Here is a 22188-nt window from a genome sequence, read left to right as displayed (position 1 = left end):
AGTACCTTCCTACTGGTAAACAATAGTCTTATAACAGTACCTTCCTACTGGTAAACAATAGTCTTATAGTACCTTCCTACTGGTAAACAATAGTCTTATAACAGTACCTTCCTACTGGTAAACAATAGTCTTATAGTACCTTCCTACTGGTAAACAATAGTCTTATAACAGTACCTTCCTACTGGTAAACAATAGTCTTATAACAGTACCTTCCTACTGGTAAACAATAGTCTTATAACAGTACCTTCCTACTGGTAAACAATAGTCTTATAACAGTACCTTCCTACTGGTAAACAATAGTCTTATAACAGTACCTTCCTACTGGTAAACAATAGTCTTATAGTACCTTCCTACTGGTAAACAATAGTCTTATAGTACCTTCCTACTGGTAAACAATAGTATTATAGTACCTTCCTACTGGTAAACAATAGTCTTATACTACCTTCCTACTGGTAAACAATAGTCTTATAACAGTACCTTCCTACTGGTAAACAATAGTCTTATAACAGTACCTTCCTACTGGTAAACAATAGTCTTATAACAGTACCTTCCTACTGGTAAACTATAGTCTTATAGTACCTTCCTACTGGTAAACAATAGTCTTATAACAGTACCTTCCTACTGGTAAACAATAGTCTTATATTACCTTCCTACTGGTAAACAATAGTCTTATATTACCTTCCTACTGGTAAACAATAGTCTTATAGTACCTTCCTACTGGTAAACAATAGTCTTATAACAGTACCTTCCTACTGGTAAACAATAGTCTTATAGTACCTTCCTACTGGTAAACAATAGTCTTATATTACCTTCCTACTGGTAAACAATAGTCTTATAGTACCTTCCTACTGGTAAACAATAGTCTTATAGTACCTTCCTACTGGTAAACAATAGTCTTATAACAGTACCTTCCTACTGGTAAACAATAGTCTTATAGTACCTTCCTACTGGTAAACAATAGTCTTATAACAGTACCTTCCTACTGGTAAACAATAGTCTTATAACAGTACCTTCCTACTGGTAAACAATAGTCTTATAACAGTACCTTCCTACTGGTAAACAATAGTATTATAGTACCTTCCTACTGGTAAACAATAGTCTTATAACAGTACCTTCCTACTGGTAAACAATAGTCTTATAACAGTACCTTCCTACTGGTAAACAATAGTCTTATAGTACCTTCCTACTGGTAAACAATAGTCTTATAACAGTACCTTCCTACTGGTAAACAATAGTCTTATAGTACCTTCCTACTGGTAAACAATAGTCTTATAACAGTACCTTCCTACTGGTAAACACTAGTCTTATATTACCTTCCTACTGGTAAACAATAGTCTTATATTACCTTCCTACTGGTAAACAATAGTCTTATATTACCTTCCTACTGGTAAACAATAGTCTTATACTACCTTCCTACTGGTAAACGTGTGGTTACGTTGTAACCTATGTTCTCTGAGTGAAGAGACTATCTCTCCACCCAACATATTTCATATGTATGGGGAATGTCCCCACCTCACTTGTGACGTGGATATCTCTTTAAGACACACCAGTATTTACTGGCACGCACGGGTATTTAAGGCCCAGGTGTGCGTGATTACACTGGTTTACTTGATCGACACCGCTTCTGAGCGACATCGAGGTGGAGAGATAGTCTCTTCACTCAGAGAACATAGGTTACAACGTAACCACACGTTCTCTATCGTATCAGAGACTATCTCTCCACCCAACATATTTCATATGTATGGGGAACTCTGTAAGACACCTCGTGAGGAAGCGATACAGTACCAGAGCCCCCGCGCCAACACCAGTGGCTCCGACCCAGCACATACTGAATTTTAAAATATTTACAAGTATGTTCAATTTTAAAATATTTACAGTTATGTTCAATTTAAAATATTTACAGTTATGTTCACTTTAAAATATTTACAATTGTGTTCAATTTAAAATATTTACAACCCCTGGAGCAGCCGGACGGCCAGACGCCATCCGCCGCCAAATGCTCGGGCGCCAGACGCTGCCCAGAGCCTGGCCCCGCAAGCTTAGCGCTAAGGCCATGGAACGCAGGGGTGAAGGGCCGCTCAAGCCAGCCCGCCCGTCGCAAGGCTGACTTGACTGGTGAATGTGACACCTACCGCCGAGCCGTGTGCAAGACCGACTCCCCAAAGGAAGCAAGTCCCGCCACGTTCAGCCGGTAGAACCGGGTGAATGTGGACGGAGTTGACCATGTGGCCGCTGCGCAGACGTCTGACAGAGACGCGCCATTCCACAGCGCCCAAGAGGTCGCTATCCCACGGGTGGAGTGCGCCCGCACTCCAGGCGGCACCGGCACTCCTGCCTGCTCGTGCGCTTGCCGGATCACTTCTGTGATCCAATGGGACAGCCTAGCCTTGGATAGTGGTCTTCCCAGACACTCTTGTTTGAAGCATACAAAGAGCTGGTCAGTCTCTCTCAGGGCACGTGTGGCCCTGATGTATGCCTCTAGCGCCCTAACCGGGCAGAGTGGGGACCGACTCTGTGCTCCGTCCGTCCGTGACTCAAAGAGGGGACAGAGCTCAATCCTCTGATTGAGATGTGCCTCTGACAGTATTTTGGGGAGAAAGGCCGGGTTGGGATGTAACACTACTCCCCCCTCGTCCGGCCTGAACCTGCAAAGCTCTGCATGGACCGATAGGGCTTGCAGCTCCCCAATTCTTCTCGCAGAAGTGACTGCTAACAGGAATGCTGTCTTGAGGGACAGCCATTTCAAGCCTGTTGACTCCAGAGGCTCGAAGGGGGCTTGTTTCAGGGCCTCCAGGACCAAGCCCAGGTCCCAAGGTGGAACAGTTGGGGTCCTAATTCGCGCTCTGAGCCTCCTGGCGCCCTTTAGGAAGAGTGAGATCAGGCTGCAGCATTCTGCCGACAGCCTGCACTCCCCAACACGGGCGGCCTTGATGGCAGCCACCATACCCCTAAGGGTCGAGAAAGCCTTCCCCTCATCTAGTCGGTCCTGTAGAAAAGGCAGGATCGTCTGATGCCCACAGTGTAGTGGGTCTGCCTCGTTCTCCTCACACCACAACTCGAACATCCTCCACCTGTACGAGTATGCGGTCCTGGTTGATGGTGCCCTTGCTCCCTGCAGGGTCTGCACCACTGTGTGCGGCAAGCCCAGTGCTAGGAAGCCGGCCCTCTCAGGGGCCAGGCCCAAAGCCGAAGTCCTTGGGGGAAGGGGTGGAACAGAGTCCCCTGAGCCTGTGAGAGCAGATCCCTCCGGGTTGGGAGCTCCCATGGTTCCCCGCAGACTAGCGACAGGATGTCTGAGAACCAGATCATGTGAGGCCAGTGTGGGGCTATCAGAACCATCTGAACTTCCTCCTCCCGCACTCTCTGTAGGAGGGGAGGGAGGAGGCCGAAGGGGGGGAAAGCATATAGTAGGCCTTGGGGCCATCTCTGGGCCAAGGCGTCCGTGCCGAGGGGAGGACTGTCCCTTCCTATGGAGGAGAACAGGGTGCAGTGAGTCGACTCTCTGGACGCGAACAGGTCTGCTACTGGTGCCCCAAAGCGGCATCCGATCTCTGCCACCACCTCTGGGTGGAGTCTCCACTCCCCTGGGCTCGGGCCGTCTCTGGACAGGCAATCCGCTGCCTGATTGTCCAGTCCAGGCACCTGTATTGCTCTGAGGGACAGCAGGCGAGGAGATGCCCACTCCCATAGGTTGTGTGCAAGCCTGCAGAGGCGAGGGGAGCCGAGGCCTCCCTGCCTGTTGATATAAGCTGCTGCTACCACGCTGTCCGTCCTCAGCAGCACGTGGTGACCTTGTAGGTGATGCAGGAACCCCTGTAGAGCGAGTTGGGCTGCTTTCAGCTCCAGCATGTTGATGTGCTGGGAAGCCCACTGACCACTCCAGCGGCCCCCGATTCCTGCGCCTTCGTGCACCGCCCCCCAGCCGCCCAGGGATGCGTCTGCTGACACTAGCAGGCGCCGCGTCACTGCGCCGAGCCTGCTCCCTCTGGCTAGATTGCCTGGGCATTTCCACCAGCGAAGTGCTAACTGCAGCCTGTAGGTGACTTGTACCTTGGCCTGCAGCTGTCGCTGTGGATGCAGCCCCAGGCCGAGGAGGCACCTCTGTGCCGGGCGCATATAGAGGAGGGCCAAAGGAACTATTTGGACTGCCGCTGCCATCAGTCCCAAGAGTCGCAGGCACATTCTCCAGGTGACTCTGGCTCCCGTGGAGAAGAGGGAGAGACAGGCCATGAGATCCTGCTGTCGCCCCTCCGTCAGGGACACAGTGGCGAGTCTGGAGTCCACAACCATGCCGAGGAACTGCACAACCTGGCATGGCTCTAACCTGCTCTTCTCGAGATTGGGACGTAGCCCTAGACCCTGAATGTGCCCCAGGAGTCGGGTTACGTGGCGGTGACATGTTTCCTGTGACTTGGCGCAAACAAGCCAATCGTCCAGATAATTCAGGATTCTGAGTCCTTCTCGCCGGAGAGGCCCCAGGACTGCATCCATACACCTCGTAAAGGTGCGCGGGGCTAGCGAGATCCCGAAGGGGAGGACGCAGAACTCGTAAGTCTTGCCTTCGAAGCTGAATCTCAGGAAGCGCCAGTGCCCGTGCCATATGGGGATTTGGAAATGGGCGTCCTTGAGGTCTATAGTGGCGAACCAGTCGCCTGCCCGGATCGCCTGCTTCACTCTGGGAATTGTCAGCATCTTGAATTTCAGAGGTCGCAGAAACTGGTTCAGGCCCCTGAGGTCCAGTATCGGTCTGAGGTTCCCATCCTTCTTGGGAATTAGAAAATAGCGGGAGTAGAAGCCAGCCCGCTGATCCTCTGGCTCTACCTCCCTGATCGCTCTCTTGTCCAGGAGGGTAGAGACCTCCGCCCGTAGCACCGCCATGTGATGGGGGTCGAACCCAGATGTGACCACCTCCGATCTTGTTAGGGGTGGAGTCCGGGCAAACTGAAGCCGGTAGCCCCGGGTCATGGTGGAGAACACCCAGGGGTCCGCAGCAAGAGCTGCCCAGGCTCTGTGGCGGGCTGCAGGGACCAGGTGGTGAGCCGGGTCCCGGCTGGCGTCAGGAAGAAGGCGGTGGCCGTCGGGGGGCTCGGCCCCGACCTCCGCCACCGCGCCGACCGCCGCGCTTTCTATTGGTCCGCCTGGCGGCGTCCAGGAAGGTTCTCAGGTCCTCAGTGGGCCGCTGATAGCCCATAGCCTGTGCTGTGCTAGCGGCTGCTGGTGCCCTATATTTACCCCTGCGGAGGCCGTAGCCACGAGATGCCTCCTGTGCGCATTTACGTGCTTCCTGGGCTTGCTGCAGCCGGTCGCTGGCCGTTTGGCCAAACAGGGACAGTGGCTCGATGGGCAGCTTCCTCAGACACTCTCGGTCCTCCTTCGGCAGTTTCCTAGACTGGGATAGCAGTAGATGGCGTCTTACTTGCCAGAACACTGCCATGGCTTTGCCTGCTGCCACCGCCTGTTCTCTGAACAGCTTGGGGAGTATGGTGGCGAGATGCTTAAGCTCCTCCAGAAGGTCTGGGCTAATATGGTTGCCCATGCCCTGTATGAGCTTACGCTGATATAGTGACAAAATGGCCCCTGTGTTGGATAGTTTTGCCTGGGCAGCCATGGCCCTATGCATCCTAGTCAGTAAACTGTCCATCACTTTGCAGTTTCCGCTGGGGGTACCTGCCACGCCCAGCACAGAGTTGGAGGGCAGGATTAAAGCGGCCAAGGCCCCGTCCACATTGGGCAGCAGCTCGCCACAGCCGATGTCCTCCGGGCACCTGGTGGCAGAGAGCATTCTGCCCTCCCTGGTGAGGCGGAGGGGCATGTTGGGATCCTTCCACTGTCCCCGAACCAACTTCTCAAAATCCTCGAGGATAGGTACTGAGAAGGGGGCCCTTGTAGTCTCCCCCTCGTCATCAAAGAGGGAGGGGACAGGGGCTGTCCCGTCCGGTTTGGCAACGACCCCCAGGGCATTTGATGCCCTTTCTACCAGCCCCGCAATGATGAGGCTCAAGGCCGTGCGCTCACTGCCCTCTTCCTCCGCTGGCTCGGTCTGTAGCTGAGCGGAGGCCAGGGGCTCCTCCTCCTCGAATGCCTCGACGTCGACTTCCTCATCGTCATAGTCACAGTCATCTTCGTCTTCACCTTCAAAGCAGTCTGGCTGAATGGTGACTTTTAAAGGGGCGGAGCTTGGCTCCTCTCTGGGACGCTTAACCTGTTGGGCAGGTAGGGACACTGCTGCGCTTTTTCCTCTCTGTCTCTTGAACATGAGGTACCTAGCCTCTCTGGCTCTGGCTGGCAGAATGAAGCAGTTCATACAGGAGGTAGGGTCCCCCTGTGCTGCCATAGCATGAGCAGGGCCTAGGCAGGACACACACTCCTCATGGCCGTCCTCTGGGGGCATACGCACCCCACATTTGACACAGGAGCCTGCTGGTTCCATTGTCAGCCCCCCCTTTTTATATCGGTGTATATATATATATTAATATATTAATCAATATGAATTAATTGTATATCTTATAGTATAGTATAAGTATATATATATGCTATATGCCTATTATGGCACACAACACTATATATATATATATCTATATATATATGTAGTATATGTATATATATATATATGTATTGTATATATATATATATATCTATATATCTTTATCTACACACAACGTAGCTGTGTTTTCCACCGGTTGGGAGGGGCTTCCCTCTTCAGTGCAGTAGGAACGGGCTCTAGGCTTCGTGACGTCACACGGGATTCCCTGCGTGTCACTGCTATCTATCCACACTGTTTGTGGAGTTGTTGTTTTTTTTGGAGTTTCGGAGGATACGCTTGCTCCGTGGCTTCCACCGTCCGCACGGGTTCCACCACGCAGTCTACGCCGGAATGCGTGAACGGCTTAGCCGCAATACACTCAAGCGAGCGAGTTCTCACGAGGCGAGCAAAGACACAGCCACCCACAGACGCGGAAGTCGCCCCAGCGACAATACGCCTGTGTTGTGTTCTGTGTCTAATGCTATAGCCTGGCAAGGCTGTCGTTTCTCTGCGCCGTCGCAGGTCCACTCCAGCCCACGGAATATGCCCCACGGATGCGTGAATTGACGCCTCGCGCCAATAATACACCCGTATATAGTGCTTTATTCCGCTGCCTTTATGAAGGATTACGAGCCACTTGTCCTGTCCGTGTCCCTGCACTCAGGTTGACGGACAGGCTACACCACAGGCGCGTAAGCTAATGCTCCGTCAGCGATACGCCTGTAACAGTGTTGGCCGGTTATCCTGTTTAATCAGATTACTTACAAACGAGTGTTTGACTGAGACAACCCCGAGAGGAGCGAATGTCACGCCGGCTCTCTATCCGCGCTTCCTACTGGTAAACAATAGTCTTATATTACCTTCCTACTGGTAAACAATAGTCTTATAACAGTACCTTCCTACTGGTAAACAATAGTCTTATAACAGTACCTTCCTACTGGTAAACAATAGTCTTATAACAGTACCTTCCTACTGGTAAACAATAGTCTTATAACAGTACCTTCCTACTGGTAAACAATAGTCTTATAACAGTACCTTCCTACTGGTAAACAATAGTCTTATAACAGTACCTTCCTACTGGTAAACAATAGTCTTATAACAGTACCTTCCTACTGGTAAACAATAGTCTTATATTACCTTCCTACTAGTAAACAATAGTCTTATACTACCTTCCTACTGGTAAACAATAGTCTTATATTACCTTCCTACTGGTAAACAATAGTCTTATAACAGTACCTTCCTACTGGTAAACAATAGTCTTATAACAGTACCTTCCTACTGGTAAACAATAGTCTTATAACAGTACCTTCCTACTGGTAAACAATAGTCTTATAACAGTACCTTCCTACTGGTAAACAATAGTCTTATAACAGTACCTTCCTACTGGTAAACAATAGTCTTATAACAGTACCTTCCTACTGGTAAACTATAGTCTTATAACAGTACCTTCCTACTGGTAAACAATAGTCTTATAACAGTACCTTCCTACTGGTAAACAATAGTCTTATAACAGTACCTTCCTACTGGTAAACAATAGTCTTATAACAGTACCTTCCTACTGGTAAACAATAGTCTTATACTACCTTCCTACTGGTAAACTATAGTCTAACAACAGTACCGTTCTACTGTAAACTATAGTGACAGTTCTGGACCCTTTACTGGTAAACTATGTCGCAGTCCCGACCCCATTTCAGGACGACGAGCGGCCCGGAAGAGAAATTCCCGAGCTGAATTAGAAAGAAGAAAAACAACAAAAGTGTTAATTATTTGTTTGGCCCCAAAAAAAATGTTTATTGTCATGAGTTGTCAAGAGCCGAGTTGGCTTTGTCCGAGGCTTAAAGGTCTTTAAATAAATACTTTCTGAAACGTTCATGGAAAAAATTATGGGAAATTCTCTTCCGGGCCGCTCATCGGGGGCGGGACGCTCTATAGTCTTTAAGAATGTGAAACTACTGTATAGGAAATGCATCTTTAAGAAAAGGTTACTTTTCTGTAGGCTCTGGTAGGTCCTCGGTACGGCACCCCCAGCCTTCCAGTCTCTCTGGACGTGCCACAGTTCCACATGTTCCTGGAGATGCTGCAGGAGGCTGGTTTTAGGACCCAGGAGCTGGAGAGGAGATACGAGAGAGATGAGAACGCGGTCCCACCTTCCTACTGCCTGCAGCAGTCAATCGGAACACAGGTAACTAATCCTACTGACTGCAGCAGCCAATCACAGCCCAGGTAACTATCTACTGAGTGCAGGAGCCAATCACAGCCCAGGTAACTGACATTTCATTAAGACTCTGGATTCATTTAGTAGGGTGATGTCAGCTAATTTGGGCCGCTTGGTAATTAGCCTGGGAAACTAAGAAAAAGCAATGTATGACAAATTTTTAATATTATATTGAGGTATGGCTCTGCTCATGTGATATCTCAGATTACCTGTGCACCGAGACACAGCTCTGATATCAACAACAACCCCCAGAGCAGAGCAATATTCATTACATGAACAACATAACTTCAATGCATTCCATATACCACATATAATACAATCCATACATCACATTATAATCACAATCACCCAATATAGCTGCAAGCAGCAATAAGGCGGGACCAAGAAAGAAAACAATACGCAATAAGAACAATATGCACGAATAAGACTCACAGGCGGAGTTGTCGGTACCCAAAAAACCCCCCAAAAAATACGTTTTTAATGGGTATAATAAATTATGGAGAGTTGATAACCACATGGACCCGTATAGATCTTAAAGGTATGGTGACATAAAAAAAGAATACTTAGTGTAATTGTGTATAGTTGTCTTTTACGGGTTTGTTTTCTGTCCTCAGTTGCACCCAATAAACCTGAACTTTTAACATTCCGTGGATATTCTGTGCTCTGGGGTTTTCTGAATAAAACAAGTGCTCTGATCTGCCTGTGCTCTAACCTTAACCGCACGCAAAGCCATGCGGTCTGAATAATGGGATGTTATGGGTCCCGCAACAAAACACGCTTTGCGTCTGAGATGCTAAATGTCATCAAATGGTGGTCCGTGGCTCAAATGGACCTTGATATGAAAAGGTTGAAAACCACTGAAATTGTCCACAGTCCCCTATCTGAACAAATATGTTGTGCCAGGGACAACCCCCCATACAACGCATGTTGTATGGGGGGTCGTGTTTGTGGGGGACGGGTTGTGATCTTGTAGATCTAAACAGTCAGGTTAAAGTGGAACTCCAGGGGTCCTTGAGGGGCTTCCAGGCTTTACAACTGCTTTAAATGTCTTCTTCTTCTGTCATTCTGGGAGGAGGAGGAGGAGCAAGTGATTGACGTGTTTCTGACAGCTGTCAATCAGTGTGTCCACAAAGGTTTGATGACATCAGAGGGAGCCCAGAGGTTCTACAGATCAGGTGCGTGCATGTGTGTGCTCATGTGTTCGTGTGCGTCTCTCCCTGCATGCGTTTGTGTACTTATTTTTGGTGTGTGCATTTGTGCCTGTATGTGCCCATTTGTGACTTGTGCGTGTGTTTGTGCACACTTCTGCATGCATGCTTTTGTGCGTGTGATGACTGAGTTCATTTCATTTCTTGACTGCAGCACATTCGTTTTTATGATATGATATGATATAATATAGTACTTTATTGTCAGTTCACACTGAAATTTGTCTTGCGACACAGCAGCCAAGTATGCAGAACACATATACAAAACACAAATAACAAGACAATTTACATACATAAAGACATGAGCAATATCCACCGCTTAGATTATCCTGTGGCTACTACATCTCCTGATTAAGCCTCAAGGTCGACTGGTAGACAAAGGACCTCTTTAGTCTGACCTTATTGTATGCTGGCCTGGTACACCATATCTCCTTCCTGAAGGCAGCAACCTATACTCTCCATACAACACATGCTTAGTATTAGAGGTGATATTCCTTGCTAACCTTAGGATGCTGTTATCATATGTGGATGTATAAAGTTTCTGAAGTTGTTGTATGCCTCTCTCCAGCTCTAGATGTTGATCTGCGCTTCGCCTTGGAGGACCACCCCGCCGGTGACATCATCACCCCGGAGCCCCACTCCCAAGGTGACCTCACCACACGCTGCCTGGTCTACGTCCACAAGATCACCAATGAGAAAAGCCAGCCAGAGGGAGAGGGCCTTAAACCATCCAATCGGAAGAGGGAGAGGATAGCGGGGAAAGCAACGGAACAGGTTCACGATTAATTGATTGAATACTTTAACCAATTACAGATCTGTATGATCAGTGCTCTTTATACAAATACTTTGTTCTACATTTCAACTCGTGACCCGCCTGTTGACCTCACAGCCTGGCGACGATGACCTCATGTCTCAGCTGTGTGACCACTTCCTGCCGGGCGTGGTTACTTCCTGTGGGCGGGTGCTGGTCTACACCACTGCCACAGCGTGCGGCGGTCGCCACGGTTACATGGCGGCGTGGAGGCGGGGCTACGGCCAGGCGCTGTGTCAGCAGGTCTACTGCGACCTGCTGCGAATGGTCGACGGCACTGCGCCGCCCACCGCTCGTCATCATCGCGTGTCTCGTCTGGATGATGTCATCGCCGCCGAGAGGGGCGAACAGGAGGAGTTGTGCCATGTGCTGTCGCGTCTTTATGACATCACCAGACCAGAGGAGCAGCAGGTCAGATCGCTGGCTTCTCATTGGCTGTTAATAGGTTGCAACGGTTAATACAATAAATCACACTAGTGTGAAGTGAGGGGTGCTCATACATCATCATACAACCCATTCCGTGCCAAGCCAATCAAATCATCACAAATGTCATTCCGTCCAATCACTTTTGGCTTCTTTGCTTTTCTGCCCTCACTTTTATCCTCAATATGTACTATGCTCAGCCAATCAAATCATCCATATATGCTACGGGGTGATCAGCCAATCAAATCATCGTGTTTGTGTTAACACAAGCAGACAAAGCTGGGCATATAAGGGGCTAGCACTCCTCAAACATCAATACAATTGATCATAATGTAAGAAGATAATCACTAGCCTAATTTATGCCTTCTTTCTTTCTTCCTTCCCTTCCCTTCCCTTCCCTTTCCTTTCCTTCCCTTTCCTTCACTGGTCTCAGATCAGAGCCTATGTGCAACAGAAAGAGCCACAGTGCCCTCTAGTGGTGACAGGAGGACCGTGCAGTGGGAAAACTGTGCTGCTCTCACACTGTGCTCTGCAGGTACATTATAATGTATATTAATGGTTGAGTTAATGGCATCCATCCATCCATCCATCCATCTTCAACCGATCTTTTTTTGGAATATCATAACTTTAGTTTTCTTTAAGTTTATGGTCAGGACCCATGTCTTGGAGAAAGTGCGCAGGAGATCAAGTTGCTGTTGTAATAAAGTGTAATCAAGTTGATATCTCTCTCTCTCTCTCTCTCTCTCTCTCAGGTCAGGGCGTGGCTCGGTGGCGACATGGATCCTGTGGTGATTCTGTGTTTTCTCAACATGTCAATCAAGCCGTCGTCGCGGAAACACCTGCTGTGCGATCTGTGTCACCACATCACTCGGGCCTACGCCCCCCCGCTGACCTCTGACCTGCCACGCCTCAGTGTGTCAGATCTCACAGAGCATCTGCTCCTCCTCCTCAGACTCCTCCCGTCTTCCGCCAGGGTTAGGGTCGTTTTGTATTTGTCTTGTTGAAGGGCACTCATTGACTTGCCGGCGTTTCAGAGCATTTTCTGCCTGGTTTTCGCCAGAAAACACCAGAAAGCACTGAAAAGTGGGTTTTTATAAATCTTTTAGCATTATCCTGAAACCAACTGGAAAATGTTGTGATCGCGTGATTTGTGGGTGTACACTTCTTTGTTAATCCTGGGATCATTCACAGGCTGCAGTAGAGCGTCTTCTATCATAAACCACTACAATCACATCATGAAGAGAATCTTGTCATTGTCACGCAATGCGTTAAATAGCTCTATATTGTATATTACAAACACTCTATCATCTCTGTCATCAGCCCACAGTATTGATCCTAGATGGCATGGATCAGATCAGAGACTCTGGGCTCCACATGGTGCCCTGCCTGCCCTCGCCCCTCCCCCCCAACGTCAAACTCATCCTGGCCGTCAGCTCCCGGCGGACACATCTTCTACACGCCATACAACTACACTACCCACAATGCACCAGCAGCACCTCCTCTGGTACGTCTAACAGCCTGGGCACACCTGAACTTCCATGCGCGGCCAAAAGAAGCTGTCTGCCGGCGTCTCTTCCGGGTTTTTAGACAGCTGGTGGATGGAAATGAAGCTCTACCCATGCGGCAGAATGCCGCTGGGGCAAGCTAAACCGGGAATCTGGCCGACGCGGCAATCTGCTGTGTGGGTGGAGCTTCATTTCCATCCACCAGCTGTCTAAAAACCCGGAAGAGACACCGGCAGACAGCTTCTTTTGTCAATGCATGTTCTCCCCGTGGGGAGAACATGCACCCATAGGGTAGGAACCCTTGGTCTCTATACTGCCTCCCCCTGGCCAGCTGGGGCGCCTGATGGAAGGGAAAGAAACTGGTTGGAATAACGCGCTACGTCCAACCGGGGAAACTCCCCGTGTCAGGTGATATAAGAAGCGCCCTGCTCACTCCATGCATTGAAGGTTCGGGGCTCTCCCCAGGTTGGCAGAGGGATGTATAGATTAGATTAGATAAGATTAGATTAAATTCGGTGTCACGGTGGCACAGTTGGTACTGCTGTCGCCTCACAGCTAGAAGGTCCTGGGTTCGATTCCCGCTCGGGACGCTGTGGGTGCTGGCGGCGTGTTTCCTCCTCCGCGTCATCAGTGCCCATACCCGAAGGGTTGGCGAAAGGGCCTATCTGTGTGGAGCTTGCATGTTCTCCCCGTGTCCCCTAGGGTAGGTATACCCTCACAAAAAACATGCAGTAATCCTGGTCACTAAACTGCCTCCCCCTGGCCAGCCGGGGCGCCTGATGGAGGGGAAAGGAACTGGTTGGAATAACGTGTTACTTCCACACGCTACGTCCAACCAGGGAAACTCCCCCCTGTCAGGTGTAAAGGAGCAACTTGGACACTCAGGCATGAAGGAAGCATGAGTTAAAGTCCGTTGCTCTCCCCTTGTCCCCCATATATGGGGACTAGGTTGGTGGAGGGTGTGTAGAGCCCAGGATCACATTAGATGATTGACACATGGGTGAAAAATGGGTTACAAAATCGTGGGATAAAAATATATATAAAAAAAAAGATTAGATTAAATGTATTGTCACTGCACATAGTACACAAATACTTTGACAATGAAATGAAGAGTGGTGTCTAGCCAGAAGTGCAGTACAGTAATGAAGTAAATTAAAGAATAACTAGCGCCCTGGATTGCAGTTTAGGGAATGGCACCGGGTGAAAAAATGGGTTACAAAATCGTGGGATAAAAAATGAAATATATAAAAAAAGACGCAAGGCAACGTGCATGCGTCCGTGTGTGTTTCAGGCTGTGAGCAGAGCAGGGGTTTGGTCTCCATGGAGATGAGTTGTTTGGACAGAAAGCAGGAAGTGAGGATGCTGGCGGCCATGCTGCTGCGCTCAGGAAGGACGGTGACCAGTGGACAGCAGGCGCTCATCAACCAGGCCCTGAGGTCATGTCCCGTCCCGCTTTACGCCCGCCTCCTGCACGCGCACTCCAAACTCTGGAGCTCAGGTACACACATTATTTCATTAACAAAATTAATTATTTATTTTGGTGACGTCAAAGACAATCGATTCAGCATTATTGCACTGCGATATGAGGCTGATCACCCCATAGCGATGAGTTGATTGGCCGAGCAGGTACATATTGAAGATAAAAGTGAGGTCAGAAAAAAAGTGAGGACGCAAATTGTGATCGGCCAGAATGAGAAGATGCATGATGATGTATGATGATAAGAGCGCCCCTCACTTATCACGGCTGTGATTTTATTTTACTGTTAAGACATTTGTGACCAAATTTGACTGGGAGACAAAGCAGGGAATCATAGCTTCAAATTGACATATTGGTTGTTCAGTTTAACCCACCAGTTTTAGAGATATGGCTTATAGAGTTATGTCTTGCAGAAAACAGCGAGTTGAGAAAACAGGCTTGAAAGGTTCACTTCTGTGGTCTCTAACATTACAATAGCTACATGTTTAAGCATTTTTGTCATATTTACTTGTCAATTTCAGCTTTGACACTTATTTCAGACATGCTCTAGTATGTGAAGAGTCTGCCTGTGCTATTAACTCATTTTGAAAAAAGAAATGAAAAAATAATGTTTTTCTCCTCTGGTGAAAAGCTGGAATGTGCGCGATGGCCAAATCAGTCAAATCTGGTCACATTTATGTCAAGGAGACAGGAGTGATTCATTACTGTTCTACTCTCTCTCTCTCTCCACAGCGGTAGAGGTGACTCTACCAGAGACAGTCCATGGTTCCGTGTCGGTGCTTTTGGACTGTCTGGAGCAGAGACACGGCTCCAGGCTGGTGTCTCTGTGTCTGTCCTACGTCACCCTGAGCAGGACGGGACTGACCCAGGCTGACCTCTCTGACCTGATGTCCTACCTCCCTCCCTCTGGACCCCCCAGGGAACCCGCCGCGTTAATCGTGCGTCAATTAAATTAGTCCTTATAAAAGGAATTTGCCTTAACACGTTATTATGGCGGTAACTTTGACAGGTCTAATATATATATATTATATTATATTTTAGGTGCCAGAGGTGGCCGTGGAGCTTCTCCTTCAGGACCTGCAGGGGTTTCTCCTCAAGAGGACAGCGTTGGGGGTGAGAGTGTTCTTCTGGGTGAGCTCTCACTTCCCCCTGGTGGTGAGGAGGAGGTACTGCTCTGTCCCCGAGGCCAGAAGACACACCCACTCCATCATGGCTGACTACTTCAGTGGCCGATGGAAGCCGCTGCTCTCTGGCGCCCCCCAGCAGGCCAGCCAGGCCCCGGACGAGAGGCGGCGGTCGTTCGTAGATCCTCCGTCGACGTCGTCTCCCGTCGACCTGAGGACGCTCCTGGAACTGCCCTATCATCTGCGAGAGAGCAACAGGTGGGAGGAGCTTGAATAAGAGGAAGGATCTTATTGGAGGAGAGTGCTTTACTCATGTCTGCAACCTTTTTAACGCCAAGAATTGGTCTTCATCATCATACTTGCTGAGGGTTGAAACGTGTTGGCTTTTAGCATTTTGTAGACATGATTAAAGTGCAGGTACTAAGCGAACACTGTGCTAGCCCCTCCAATGCATGGCTTTTGAACATGATGTCATATGGCAGCCAACTATGGGATTTTACATTTTTGCACTTTTGCAAATGCAAAATTGCATTTTTATGAATTGCGTCTTTATGAATTGCATATATCTATGCACTTTGTGCCTACTCAAAGAGCTTACAATGGTCCATTCATTCACACATTGGGGAAAATATCCAATAATATCACTTACCCTCACCTTTAAGGAAACTCTCCTCTGTTTCTCTATTTCCTCTTTTTCACGTATTGGTTCTCGTCGATCGTAGAAGCACTGTCAAGCACCAAATGTAAGTTTTTTTCAACTCACACTGAACACCTGGTGGATCTGTCTCTGCAGGTGGGAGGCGCTAACGAGTGGCCTGATGATGTCACTGGAGTTCCACGAGGCCATGCTGGGGGCGGGGCTTCTCGGCGACCTGCTCGCCATGCTGGAGGAAGGGGTGGGGCAAGGGGAGGGGCTTGTAGGGGAGGAAAGGGAGGGGCTTTTGCCCAGAGAGAGAGCACTGCTGGCGGCCGTGCTCCGAGCGTCCGCCTGCGTCCTGCAGAGAAACCCTCTGGAGCTCTGCGCCGTAATGGAGACCTGTCTGCTGCCCTGCCTGTCTGTCTGCCGTGGCCCGTCTGTCTGCCCTGCGCTGGAAGCCTACGTCACACAGGTGGTGAGGAGAAGGAGTGGCCATGGGGGGATGGGCATGGCCATGTGTCCCGCCCCTTCCACCGTCCCTTCTGTCCAGCGGTTGGTCCACAACGGAGTCGGGAGGGACGGTTCGCTCAAAGCAGCGGTTGGTACAGAACACACAGGGGGGAGTGTGGTGGGGGTTGGGAGGAGCGGTCCTACAGAACGAGGGAGTGTCCTTGGCATTAGGAGTGACGGTTCTGCCTGGCTGTGGAGCGGGCTGTGTGGCGAGGTAACGGGCCTGACTCTGACACGTCAGGAAGGGACGGGGCTGACTCTGACACATCAGGAAGGGGCGGAGATGTCTCTGACACGCCAGGAGGAGGAGCTGACGTTTACGAGCGCTAGGAGCAGCGGGCGGTTCGTTCTGCTGTCGGCTGATGGCGGTAAGCTGTTCCTGTGGGACGTGACGGGAGGCCTGCAGACCGTTCTGGAAGTCAACAGAGGCTCTCTGACAACAGAGGCGAAGTCAGAGTCACGTGACGGACAACACGCGGCGCGGGGTGCGGGCGAGGGGTTTGCAGGCGTGGTCGTGGAGGGCTTTGTGGTGTGCGGGAACACGCTGTGCGTCTGGTGGAGGGAGCGGCGTGCCGCGAGCATGTGCAACGTTCTCACCGACGAGCCCACGCTGACGCATGTCCGCTGTCAGAGCCGGGTTACCGTCGTGGCGTGCTCCTCCGATGGCCGCCGGGCGTACTGCGGCCAGCAGAACGGCACCGTGTCCGTGTTCGACACCGACACCGGGACGCTGGTCGCCAGCTGCTCGAACCCCATCTGTACGGCCGCCATCGCCTCGCTCTTCCTCCATCAAGAAGAAGGAGGAGGAGAAATGTTGTGTGTCAGTGTCACAGGTGACATAACGGTGTGGAACGTTGTGACGACACGCTTGCCCAGTCTGGTGAAAGAATCTCCTGGTCTGGTGAAAGAATGTTTGACGTCGTCTCCTGGTCTGGTGAAAGAATGTTTGACGTCGTCTCCTGGTCTGGTGAAAGAATGTTTGACGTCGTCTCCTGGACTGGTGAAAGAATGTTTGACGTTGTCTCCTGGTCTGGTGAAAGAATGTTTGACGTCGTCTCCTGGTCTGGTGAAAGAATGTTTAGTGCTGTCGCCCAGTCTAGCACTTAAACAATGTTTAAGTGCGAGCAGCGGGGCGAGCAGCGGGGCGAGCAGCAGGGTTCTCAACGTGGATTTCTCGGAGGAAACGGACACTCTGTTGGTGTGTGAAGAGCGCAGGGTGCATCTGTGGGACAGATGCCGGCTGCCTGACGCCGCTGGCTCCCAGTGGGAGCTGCGGGATGTCTTCTGTCCTCCGGCGGGGAGGGGGTTCTGCCAGGCGCTGCTGGCGCAGGACGGCCTCCTCTTCCTGGCCTCACTGACCTCCTGCCAACTGGTCCTAGTGTGGAGCGCAGCATCCGGGCGGTGCGTTCTCTCCCTGGACACCGGGGGCGGAGACGCAGCGCCTCTCGCGCTCCTCAGGACGGACTCTCACGTGCTGTCGGTTGGTCAGGACGGAGCGGGCTGCCGTCGCCTCACCATGTGGGACCGTGGACTCGTGGAGGCGGCGGGCGCTGCCCCCAAGATGGCGGCGGCCGTGCGGGAGGTGGCGGTGGAGAGGCGGGGCCGGAGGTTCTACATGACGGACGGCTCCGAGGCGGTGTGGGCGTGGCGCCACCACAGGGCGGTGCCGCACGCTCACTTCCTGCATGGCGGGCCGGTGGCCAAGCTCCGCCTCTCTCCTGACGGCTGCTGCCTGGTCACGCTGGCTGGTCTGCGTCGGGCCGGGCGGCATATCTACGTCTGGCAGACGGAGACGGGAAGCAACGTGCTCCGCATCGCAGGGGGCGGAGCTTCCGATGTCCTGATCACCCCCAACGGCCTGTTCGGGGTGAGTCTGTGGGGTGAGACGGGTCTGTGTGGAGGAGGGGAGACAGGTCTGTGTGGAGGTGAGACAGGTGGAGGTGAGACAGGTCTGTCTGGAGGAGGGGAGACAGGTCTGTGTGGAGGTGAGACAGGTGGAGGTGAGACAGGTCTGTCTGGAGGAGGGGAGACAGGTCTGTGTGGAGGGGTTGAGACAGGTCTGTGTGGAGGGGGTGAGACAGGTCTGTGTGGAGGGGGTGAGACGGGTCTGTCTTGCATCTGGAAGCTGCTAAATGGGGGCCTGGTCTGTCACATCCACCCGCAGTTGGCCGACGCCCAGGTGTCACCCGAGAGCACGTACCTGATTGGCCGGCGAGGAGGCGACCTGCTTGCGGTCGGTCTTTGGTCGGGCTCTGTCAGCAAGCACTTCTCGTGCGCACTGGAAGCTAGCGCGGCGGAAGCTACCTCGGAGCGAGCGGGGGAAGCTAGCGCGGAGCGGGTCGCGGCGGTGGTGGTTGCGTTCAGCACCCTAGCGGAGCACCCAGATGTGGTGCTTGTGCTGACGGCGTCTGGCGCCCTCTACAGCTGGAAGGTGTCCGAGGAGAGCGTGTGCGCTCACTTCCGGCTGCCCCGTCCCCACGCCACTGCCGCGTCGCTCCGCGCGGCGCCCGACGGAAGCTTCGCGCTGCTGCTGCCGGCGCCGCCGTCCCCTGGCGATGATGATGACCTCATCGCCCTGCTGGACCTATCCCGCGGGAGGCTGTGCTCCGTCCGAGCTGACGGTCCCGTCTCCCTCGCCCGACTGGACGACAGCGGACACTACGTGGTCTATGCGTCCAGCCCCGCAGCCTCCTCCGTGGGCTGCACCTGCTCACTGCACGCCGCGCCCGTCCTCGCGGCGGTACGACTGGCGGACGGGAAGAGGCTGGGTAGCGTGCGTCTGGGTAAGACCGCGTCCACGCTGGAGGTGGTGTGTGTGTGCGCGCATGCACGGCGGCTGCTGCGTGTGTTTGTGGGCTTCCGGGACGGGTCCGTGGGCGTGTACTTCGTCTCGGATGGGGAGGAGGAGGAGGAGGGGCCTGTAGAGGAGGGATGGGATGTGATTGGTCAGGAGAAGACGCCACCCTTGTGTGACAGATGGTTGCCCTTGGTGACCCCGAACGTCACATGGCGGCTATGATGTAGAGCAGTGGTCTTCACGGGAGCTTGTAGATCTGCTATATTTATGATGTAGACTTGTTTTTGACAGCATTATGGATCACCAGTTATTGTTGTGATTATCATTATCATTATCATTATTAGTGTAATAGTATCATTACAAGTAAGACGCGCAAACGCGGGAAGCGAACGCAGCTCGTAAATGGCAATAACAATTAGAATAAATTACATACTTTTTTAAGGTTTTCTTTTTAAAGTTCTCTTTTTTGTGTTTATTTTTAAGTTAAGTTTTTTGAAGTTAAGTGTTTTTAAAGTTTTTTTTTAAGTTAAGTTTTTTGTGTTTTTTTAAGATTTTATTTTTAAGTTAAGTTTTTTGAAGTTAAGTGTTTTTAAAGTTTTTTTTTAAGTTAAGTTTTTTATTTTTCATTTTAAGTTAAGTTTTTTGTTTAAGTTAAGTTTTTTTAAGTTAAGTTGTGTGTGTGTGTGTGTGTGTGTGTGTGTGTGTGTGTGTGTGCGTGTGTGTGTGTGTGTGTGTGTGTGCGTGCGTGTGTGTGTGTCATAGACTGTAAAAAATATGGACAAAGCGTTCGCCGGGTCTAACATGGACGTAAAATGAAGCCTGTTATTCCTGCATTGTAAGTCGCCATCTTTCTAGATCCGTTTGGTACCAGCTGGCCATTGGCTGGCTCCGTTTTGGACCAGCTGGCCATTGGCTGCCCAGACAACGAGGCGGGACTTCCCCCCTTCTTCTCCGTTGGTTTTTATTTTGACTCGAGTGGGAGGGGAATCCCGATCATAGACTGTAACGGTAGCCACGCCCCTCAGAACATACGCGATGGTTTTTTTTCTTTATGGTCATTTTTTTAATTAATGGGACCATAATTTTCCAAAAAGAATATTATGACATTAGAAATGAGACTTTAAACTAGTGACTGGAAGAAGAAAGTATTCATGACCATGTTTATTAAGGTAATACAGTCTAGGTGAAGTTGGGCCTCTATGGAGCTATGGGGCTTTTTGGGTCCAGTCCAGCGCCACAACAGGCCATTATATGAACTACCGATTTCAAATGAGGCTTCACGAAATATCTGGCTGACTGCCCCCCTGGTGTGTGTGTGTGTGTGTGTGTGTGTGTGTGTGTGTGTGTGTGTGTGTGTGTGTGTGTGTGTGTGTGTGTGTGTGTGAGTGTGTGCGTGCGTGCATGTGTGTGTTTTGTGTGATCCAGCTGCGCCCTCTGGTGGCGGGCGGGTGGTGTCACAGCGGGACAGACACACAGACAGACACACACACACACACACACACACACACACACACACACACACACACACACACAGACAGACATGATCTGCAGGGTCTCATAGTTAGTGCTCATTGCGTTCGCAACTAAATGCGAAACATGTTGAAGCAAGCTAACGTTAATCCGACTCCTAGTAGGAGTTCCCCTGATCTGGCCATTGTGATGGTAGACCCCTGAACAGTGCTATGTGTACCTGGTGTCCCTGATTATATAAATGCATTCATCATTAAACTTGTGTTATCCCTTTTTAACTATTACACTTATTACACAATTACTTATTGTGATGGAATAAGTGGTATACCGTTTTGGAAAAATTGTATACCACCTTTAAAAGTGGTATACCACCTTTAAAAGTGGTATACCACCTTTAAAAGTGGTATACCACTTTGAAGAACGCAGGGGTCTAGCGCATTTAGTCTGGAGGATGCACCTGAAAGATATATTTTTGTAACCTACTTTTATATTTCCTTAAGGTGTCAATGAATTATGAATTTACCCGAACTAATTATTGTCCCATATATGTTTTTTTTAACCATATGTTGTGTCCGTCCTGGATTTTCGGCTGTGAAAAAAAAAAAATCTTTTAATAAATCAACATAACTCCTGAACTATAGCCCGTTGTATGATTGTCTTTGAATGAATTGATTGATCAATGATTGATGAATTGATTGATCATCTGTAGTGGATAAAAACACAAATAAACAAAAAAGAAAACGCCTAAACTGCATCACAACAACTCCTCCCCCATGTACACTATTGATATAATTTGTCTAACATTTGCATTTTTACAATCTTCAAGATGTATAGTGAACATTAATGTTGATTGTTGTTGATTGACATGTTGGTGCTCCCTCTCATTTTCTGTCTGTCTGTCTGTCTGTCTGTCTGTCTGTCTGTCTGTCTGTCTGTCTGTCTGTCTGTCTGTCTGTCTGCCTCTAATCTGTACCCAGTCTCCATTTCTGAGGCAGAGAATGGCTCTGTTGAGTTTGAAAGTGATGCAACGTTCTCTTTTCTACCGCTGGCCGCTTTACACACAATGTTCTTCTTATCTGGTCCTAATTGGAGCCGAGCGGTGGAGTCCAGACTGAGCTGGGCCATGATGCGCTGCGTCGTGTCCTGATGCTCCAGAGTCCAGCATTGCCGGCGGGATTCAGGAACCCCAAAACAGCAGGATTTAAATGGTAAATCCATCTGCTAGGAGATTAATCCAGGCGACCCGAGGAATGAATTGTCTGCTAGTGGAGGCCTTGCTCTGCAGGGGTTTCACACAAAGAGGTAGCGGACATGACAGTGGTGGTGTGTATGTTGGGGAGGTTAATTCCAGCAGATGACAGGCGTTAGTCTACTGTATGTTCCCCGAGTTAAGAGAGAACCACGTACCAGGGGAGTCTTGCTAACATTGTTGACCACACCAGGCAAAGTGCAATTTGAAACTGTATACATTTCTTTAGTCCCAGACAAAGA

The 22188-nt window shown here is 50.1% G+C and overlaps 1 protein-coding gene across 1 annotated transcript in view; it reads left to right on the top strand.

Annotated features, from left to right (window-relative positions):
* The window catches only part of LOC310863951 (NACHT and WD repeat domain-containing protein 2-like), a gene marked incomplete at its 3' end in the record, with an annotated part of 33857 nt that extends 14408 nt beyond the window's left edge, over window positions 1-19449 (top strand). Inside the window, exons 4-15 of the mRNA XM_083772486.1 lie at window positions 8520-8705; window positions 9811-9913; window positions 10512-10717; window positions 10833-11165; window positions 11611-11712; window positions 11930-12151; window positions 12498-12681; window positions 13974-14180; window positions 14892-15097; window positions 15201-15541; window positions 16077-18415; window positions 18512-19449. Coding sequence (XP_083628612.1) covers window positions 8520-8705; window positions 9811-9913; window positions 10512-10717; window positions 10833-11165; window positions 11611-11712; window positions 11930-12151; window positions 12498-12681; window positions 13974-14180; window positions 14892-15097; window positions 15201-15541; window positions 16077-18415; window positions 18512-19449 — 5367 coding nt within the window. The remainder of the gene's footprint in view (window positions 1-8519; window positions 8706-9810; window positions 9914-10511; window positions 10718-10832; window positions 11166-11610; window positions 11713-11929; window positions 12152-12497; window positions 12682-13973; window positions 14181-14891; window positions 15098-15200; window positions 15542-16076; window positions 18416-18511) is intronic.
* Between the last annotated feature and the right edge of the window lie 2739 nt (window positions 19450-22188).

The sequence above is a fragment of the Protomyctophum parallelum genome (assembly GCF_964188405.1).
Source record: "Protomyctophum parallelum genome assembly, chromosome: 9".
In the NCBI taxonomy this organism is placed as follows: Eukaryota; Metazoa; Chordata; class Actinopteri; order Myctophiformes; family Myctophidae; genus Protomyctophum; species Protomyctophum parallelum.
This window is presented reverse-complemented; position numbering and strand designations above follow the sequence as displayed.